The sequence below is a fragment of the Chenopodium album genome, chromosome 20 (genome assembly GCF_948465745.1).
Source record: "Chenopodium album chromosome 20, dcCheAlbu1.1, whole genome shotgun sequence".
Taxonomy (NCBI): domain Eukaryota; kingdom Viridiplantae; phylum Streptophyta; class Magnoliopsida; order Caryophyllales; family Amaranthaceae; genus Chenopodium; species Chenopodium album.
In genome coordinates this window covers 7,845,645-7,854,166 of record NC_137853.1, presented here as the reverse complement: position 1 = coordinate 7,854,166, position 8,522 = coordinate 7,845,645, and the positions used below count along the sequence as shown (strand labels likewise).

Here is an 8,522-nt window from a genome sequence, read left to right as displayed (position 1 = left end):
CATGGTGCATATAATACTAATTGAACATCATTTGGTTTTCAGGCCGGGATTTTCCAACTCCATATATGGACTAGTATATGTGATTAACGGGGCGTTTGGTATGTGGGAATGAGAATTGGGGGAATAAAGAGTTGGAATGGGATTAGGAATTTGTGGTTGGGAATTGGTAAAATATGTCAATTACCTTGTTTGGTAGCAAAATGAGAATATGTAGAAATAAATAACAAATTTACTAAAATAGCCTTACTAATATTTTGTCACACCCCTTTTCATTAATGGCAATATTGTCATTTTATCCATATTTCAATTCCCATCCCTTAATACCACCCCTAGTATTATTTTGATGGGAATTCAAGCCTTTTATTCTCAATCCCAATCTCATTCCCTCCTCACAACCTCATTCCCATCAAACAAACATGAGATTTTATAATAAATGAGATTTAAATTCCCATTCCCATCTTCTATTCCCACTAACCAGACGCCCCCCTAAATGTTTAGATGATCCCGTGAGTTACCTATTCGATCTTATTTGATTTGAAGTAAGGCACATTTATCCTCGTATGAAGGATGTTGTTAAAGGTGTGATTTATTTGTGGTCCTTATGTTTAGCACATGCTATGTTGTCACGTTGATATGATATCATATGATACCTTTTCCATATATATAAGTATACAATAAACGTTAGATAATTAACAGTTCTAGGACGCATTGATTAGCAATATAATAGGGATAGGTTGACTCTATTTGCACCCAATAAATTAGAGATGTCATAATCTACTTTAGTAATATAACTGATAAATTACACTTATGAATTATGATTACGATATAGTAAAATTGCGAATAGCTATATTTATCAAATGTAAAGAGCCTGTTCACTTCAGCTTAATTTCAGTCCAGTTCAGTTCAGGGCCTGTTCACATTGACTGAACTGAGCTGAAATGAATATTTTATGAGAGAGGGAAATTAGGAGCTAAACTGAACTGATTGAAGCTGAACTGAACTGAATTGATTGGAGTTGAACTGAACTGCACTGAAATGAAATTAAATAAATGTGAACAGGCCCTCTGTTGACACTTAAGGGAGTCCTCCGTACAATAAATGTCCCCGGAGGAAAGTAGTAGCCCCGTTTATCCTTCTTATCTTGAAGTGTACATTCATTAGCATGGGTAAGTTGGTTTTTTGCTGGTGTTTGTTACGGAGTATATCCTCTCAAGTGAGATAAGATGATTATCCAAAAAACAGTGGGGTATATCTAGAGAAAATGACAACTAAGATGGCCTACTTTTCCTAAAATGGATAACAGAATAAGTCACAAATGAAAAGATATGAAAAGATTTGTAGAGTAAAAATAGCGCATATATCTATTGACATTATGAGTCAGCAAAAACATCAACTTGATGCACTTTTGATTCTTTGAACCAGAAAAAAGTGCAGTAAAATAGCGCATATATTTACTTTCTGAAAATCACAAGTGCACTTTAACAAACTTGTAACAAATCATTAAGAAGAAAAAAAATATATCAAATAGGAGCTTTTTGAACACTTGATAAAGCTTTGGCACTTGGGTAAAAATCTTTGGAACTCTTTCATTACTTCTATACCATACTATTTCAAGGTTTGCCTTGGTAGCCCCATGGATTGCTGCTTGCCCATTTCCATTGGTCTCTACACATATCGTTTATGTCGTATTTTGCCCTGCAACACGTACATTCAGCACAATCAGCTTAATTGCTTAGAAGATAATGCTAAGTACATTATAATTCTGTTAGCATAATGAGACCGAGCATAATTAGGGAATATCCAAGTTCTTTGAGTAACTTACTTCCAGCCTAGTTCTTTTGCAGCTTTCTCGGTTGAGGCATATACTTCAGTTGCATCTCCTGGTCTTCTAGGACACATTTTAATTGGAATTTTCTGAAAACAACATAGAAATAGATTGTTGTGAGGTTATTGATTAATATTTGCAAGCTAGGGAACAGATGTAAACTTAAACAGAATATTACCTTTCCTGAGGCCTTCTCAAATGCCTTAACCATTTCAAGCACGGAAGCACCATGACCCGTTCCCAAGTTAATGGCATCGCAACCTGAAGCATAGATCAAACACGATGTCAAGGAGCTTATTCAGGAAGGTATCAAGGCAACACTTAGATTAAAACATGACATGTTTCATTATAAACTAGGCTTTATAAGTGATCTTGAAGGAACAATGAAAAGTCACCTATATTCTTTGCAGTAAACAGCTTCCTTAAAGCAGCAACATGACCATCAGCTAAGTCCATCACATGGATGTAATCACGAATCTGTGAACAAAGAAGTCCGATTACAACCAATTGGCACATCTGAATCATATGGCTTAACATAGATCACAGTATTTGAAAACAGCATAACATAATACATACTACATACCGCTGTACCATCTCTTGTAGGATAGTCAGTGCCGTAAACATTGAGCTCAGGCAGTCGCCCAACAGCAACCTGCTGTATGTAAGGCATAAGGTTGTTTGGAATACCCTTAGGATCTTCACCAAGTCTCCCACTCTCATGAGCTCCAACAGGGTTGAAGTACCTCAACAAGATTATGCTCCATTCTTTGTCTGCAGTTGATATGTCTCGGGCAATTTCTTCAAGAAACAGCTACAAATTGCAATACAATCAGCCTAATTCTAAGAGAAAAGACAACAATAAATAAAGTACATGTGAAACGCCACAAAAAATCCGAGTTATTACCTTAGTACGGCCATAAGGATTCATAGCCTTCAATTCAAAATCTTCTACACATGGGATTTCCTTAGGTTGGCCGTAAACTGTAGCTGATGATGAAAAGACCAACTATACATCCAAAATTTCCAACGAACCAAATATTATTATTTGCATTAACGTAGAAAATCACAAGAACAATCGTATATCATAACTACTACGTCGTGCTAAACAATCACGTCGAATCTACAAAGTACTCATGCTTCATCAGCTGAAGTATTCCAACCATTACTTAACTAACATAGAGTGATCCAATTTTAAGAAGACAAATCCCCTGTATTATATGATCTTATAGACAAAATTTAGTACTGTAATCAGCTAGTCAAATTGCTAAAGGACCAATTCAACCAAAAGCTTTGAAGCACGGGAATATGTTATGATTTATACTCCATCACAAGTGAATAGTGCAATAACCCAATTGTAATTTTTCAATTATTCAATCAATTTTACGATTATTAGCCATTAAATTAAGCCGAATTTGAGAGTTTGAACAGATAATTGAGTCAATCAGACTAAAAATGCTCACCTTCTTACAGTTGTACTTGGCCATAGTTTGGTATAAATTGATTGATCCAATCAAATTATTATCAAAATAGCGGAATGGATGTGCAACACTCTCACCCACAGCCTTTAATCCAGCAAAGTGAATTACAGCATCAAAACTACCATCAAAATGAAAAGATGCACAAAATTACTTTGCAGAAAAGTAACATGAAATAATTCACAAATCCCAGAAAAACATTGCTAAAGCATGAAGCATAGAATCAGAAAAACCCAGAAGATAACCAAAATAAAATACAAATATTAACATTACAAGCATACTTGTTCTCAGAAAATAGCTTCTCAACATCATCCTTATTTCTGAGATCACCCTGTAATATAAAATTGAATAAAAAAATAAACCAGAAATGAAGTCATAATTTGCAAAAAAAAAAAAATTGAACAAAAATTGATAAACCCAGTAAAATCTGAACAAATATTAACAAAATTGAACCAAAAATCAAAACCCCAGAAAAAAATAATGTTGAAAATTTACCAAATGAAATTCAAGGTTTTGGGTTAATTCAGGACCCGCTAATTCTCTGACCCGATTAACAGCTTCTTCAACAGAATTATCGAGATTATCAATAATAACAACTCGAAAACCTTGTTTAAGTAGCACAAGAACACAGTGTGTACCAATGAAACCTGCTCCTCCTGTAACTAGAATGTTTCTTCCTTCAGAACCCATTTTTTTTTCTGAGGGAAAATGTGAAAGCAGAGTAAGAAAAACAGAGGAAATAGAGAGAAAGAGGAGAGAGAAAGAGATACAAATGTTGAGGAAGAAAAAGAAGGAAGAGAATGTGAGAAATTCAAGGAATGCTGACGCTTTTAAATGAGTGCGTAATGTAGGACTAGTATAAGAACAAGAGGGTGGATAATGGCACCAATGATAATATTATTTGTAGAATTTGTTGTCATAAATTAATTAAAGTTAAGTAAGGGGATGTCCTAAGGGGATGTCGTTTTAAACATGTGATCGAATCTCGTTTATTCGTTAATATGGTTGTTTTTCATGTCGCTTAATGTATTTATATATTTAGTTGGAAATGAACTTAGACTTCCACAAAAATGAATATATTCTTTATGTGGAATATTAAGTTTAGCAAGCAAAAATGCCATTTTTTTTTATGTGATTAATTGCAGGGTAATTTTTAACGGTCTATAAAATTGTCTTTTATTGTTTTATGAAATTAATAAAGCTCACATGACAAATATTAAATTGAAGGTGGTGTAAAATGACTTGTTTTTAATAATTCCAAAGGGAACATAATATTTTAAATTTTTTTTAAAAAAATTATTTATCAAAAACTGTCGCATTTGGAGTAGATAAATATTAAATATCTCAATTTTTCCAAATTTTTATTTAAAAAAAAAAAAAAAAAAAAAAAAAAAAAACACCCACCACTAAGATAAGCATCGCTATTGTTAATGGAACTAAAACGTTGTATAATTGTTTTCATCGACCAATTCGACCTTTTTTTTTTTTTTTTTTTTTTTTTTTTTGACATGCTTAATATGGAAGTCGCTAAAAAACATTACTCGTAGTATAATTAGAGCCAACCTAAGATTGAAGCACGTCGGCCATCAAAAGGGAACCAACAACCAATAATAATAAATAATGAAAAAAAATTGAAGCCCGTCAATTACATAGTAGTATAACTAGTTTTTGGCCCCGTACAATGCACGGATTTATTAAAGTATGATTTATTAATTGAATTAGAGTTAATAAAAATTAAATGACTTTTGTAACACTTTTTTTATATATAAAAAAATTGAATTTATTAATGTCTATCCTTTAAAAGAATTTTAATTTTTTTATACTCCGTAAAATTTTTAAAAAAAAATAGAGCGTTTTTGGAGGGAAATTTTTTCACAAAATCATGCCAAGTGTCCATCCGGTGATTACTTTAGTATATAGTAAGTATAGATCTAAAGTTTGAATTAATTCAATTTTTAAAATTAATCACGGTGTAAATATATATATATATATATTAAAAGAGTAAGGATGCGTTCGATTTATCTGATTTTTACTTATTTGAACTTATTTGATCTTATATGATCTTATTTTTCTTGAACTTATCTTATATTAACTTTGATTTGAACTTATTAGAACTTATTTTTTCTTGAAATTAGTGCAAATAAGGTAAATAGAACCGGGCCTAAAACGATGTACACCCTCCGTCCCTAAATTACATTCTTCTTTGTAAATTTACACGGGAATTAAGAAAGGAAAAATACGACAAATAAGAATAATTAGATAATGCAATGGGAAGTACAAAGATAGATTAGTTATTACTCATGACATGTCATCAATCCTTTGCAAAAAAAAAAGACCAATCACATGCTCCTAATTGAATTTTTTTAACCAATCATATACATTGTAATTTGGCACAAGGATTATGAGTAAGAATAAGTAAGGATGAGTGAGAAAAAATTAAATATAAAACAGAAAAAGAGAGTTGATTTACTAAAAAAAAACTTACCAAAAATAGAAAGGAGGAATGCAATTTTGAAATACCAAAAATAGAAAGGAGGAATGTAATTTAGGGACGGAGGGAGTATTAAATTTGCCTTATTCAAGAATTTGCATGACTTCGGGCCTGTTCACATTTACTTAATTTCAGTTCAGTTCAGCTTCAATCAGTTCAGTTCAGTTCAGTTCAGCTTCTAATTTCCCTCTCTCATAAATTATTCAGTTTAGTTCAGTTCAGTTCAGTTCAATTCAGCTCCAATCAGTTCAGTTCAATAAATGTGAACAGACCCTTTTAAGTGCTAACTATACTTATTGGATCCTCTCAACAAAAAACTATACTTATTGGATTTTATCATAATTATAATTTATGACTTTTATATTACTATACTTTGTACAATTGTGCCATGAATTTGAAATGTGTTCATCACTTCATGCATTGTAATGCTATTTCGGAACTAAATAGTTCATTTTCTTTAATTTCTTCTTTGATTTCATAATACAAGTCCAATTTAGTTTGAACCTTTCCAATTTCCTACAACAATATACTTTTATTTTTGAGGTATCATTATAGAATGGATATGCATGTATTGAATTATTGATGCATATCATGTATTTCGTGTAATATTTTGTATAAGTTCAAAATTCTTATTCATTGACAATGAAAGTGATCCATCATTTTTTTTTTCTTATAATAAACTAACTAAACTTTTATTTTGTTCCCGGGTGGCGTATACAATGAGGCTTTTTTCTTTTTCTTCTTCTCATTTTATCTATTTTGTTCATTTGGATCAGAAAAGATCCATTTAGTAGACAAACTTAATTAAAAAAAAATACAAAAAAAAATATAAGCATGCAGTGATACACCTAACTCTGAGTGTATCCGAAAACAATTAACAATTTGCAGTGAAAAAAAAAAAAAAGAATCAACTAATCAATTTCATAGTTTGATCACTATTTTTAGTGGGATCATTGGTGGATGACATATCATAGTTTTATTGGTTTAGAATTTGGTTATGATATTGAATTGAGAAATCATATGCTATTGCTTGGGAATCAATAAACCATGATGAAATTGTACAAAGAGACAATGAAGTTGGAGAAAGAAAAGGTGGTTGTTACGTAAATGGTACTTTTTACCTTTCAATTTCAAAGTTGATTTTGTTATTTTCTTTTGTTAAAGCCACATGCTATAAGTAAAATACAATCACATTAATTTTCCAGAGTATTTAAAAAAGCAACAACAAGTTGGCGGGATTTTCTGTTTTTCTGTTAAGTGGGAATATGTACAATTTAGTTTATACCCCACATTTTTTTATTGTTCCTCACTTGCTCAATTAAGCTAAGTGCAAGTTGCATAATTTATATTTGCATGAGCTGTTCTTCTTTTCTTTAAGTTTCCAAGCACCTCGACCACTTTGGTAGTTAGACACTATATTATATGGTGACGACTTTACCATTTGCCGTAACAAAACGTTGATAGATTCGATCCCTTATCTTGGATAATACATTAATACCTCGTGAAGGTTTATTCTTTTTGAAAAATATAAATTTTTAATATTTAATGATGAAAGAGGATATGCTTATATTTATGCTTGTAAGAAATGGATGGTTGTTACACATCAAGATTCATGATAAATTAGTGTAGACATATATTTACTTTGAACTTATATAATTTTGAAAATTAAAAGGTAAACTAGATTTTAGATGTCTTTGAGATGGACTTTATAATTTGAATTGATTTCTACACTTGAATCTATTAATATTATGAATTTCACTTTGCGTTAATGAAATTTCGGAATTGAAATTCATAAAAGAATATATGCTTGTCAAAACTTTAGGTGAAGGTAAGTTTGTTGATGGAAATATTAATTAATTAAACATATAATTCAATTCGAAGTCTTTTAATTAACCTTTCTTTTCTATTTATTTTATAGGTATACATGAAAATAAATTATATTTACATTGACTTGTTTGATTCTCTTATATATTTAGTCTTTCAATAGTTTGTTGAAGTGTTCCCATCTAATTAATACTTGAATTTTCTATAGTTGGTAAACTCATCCCTCACACTTCTTCACGGCTAGTGCACATGGTGGTTGTGAATGAGTGAGGTGTGGTGTTTCTATAAGAACACATTATTATCAAAGTCTTATCGACAACATCTTGTTTAAGGTATGGTAAGATATCGTTTCATTGTTATTGGATTATTTCTTATATATCAGCATGCTTTGATTGCATTTATATAATAAGTGTTGTGCTAATCTTGGAGATAATAGTCCATGATACATGTTTGATTGCATCCTACCTAACCTATTTATTTATTTATTTATTTATTTTTTTATTTTTTTTATTGCATACTAGTTAGTGTGAATTCATGATTGTTTAATTTAAAATATTTTTGTATTCATTAATTATACTTCAATTTATAGTCTCCTAATTAACCAGATCAGTTGTATTTAACCCCATTAGGCTTTTTGAACACTCCTACCTTGGAACACCTATGAAGCAATTTGAGCATAATAATCATAGAAGATTTTAAATTTTTTCAAGCAACTAGAGAGACAAATTAGACTGCATCAACATATATATTGTCCTATTATTTTCCCACTCAAAATTTTGGCACTCCATCCATGAGAGGATGGGAGCACAATCCATTCACTAGTGAAAGCATCAAAATCAACATTTTGATTGTTTCAAGTCTTTAAACTAGATTAGAAAACACTTCTACTACTGAGGTGGGACACTGT

General features: G+C 31.0%; 1 protein-coding gene across 1 annotated transcript; it reads right to left on the bottom strand.

Annotated features, from left to right (window-relative positions):
- Positions 1-1,429: 1,429 nt before the first annotated feature.
- On the bottom strand, positions 1,430-4,099 carry LOC145597454 (bifunctional UDP-glucose 4-epimerase and UDP-xylose 4-epimerase 1-like). Its single transcript, XM_081653630.1, has 9 exons — positions 3,796-4,099; positions 3,582-3,631; positions 3,286-3,421; positions 2,730-2,831; positions 2,409-2,636; positions 2,221-2,302; positions 2,004-2,086; positions 1,823-1,914; positions 1,430-1,695 (listed from the first exon to the last, which is right to left on the bottom strand). The coding sequence occupies exons 1-9, from the start codon at positions 3,988-3,990 to the stop codon at positions 1,611-1,613; spliced, it is 1,053 nt and encodes a 350-aa protein (XP_081509756.1). The 5' UTR covers positions 3,991-4,099; the 3' UTR covers positions 1,430-1,610.
- Between the last annotated feature and the right edge of the window lie 4,423 nt (positions 4,100-8,522).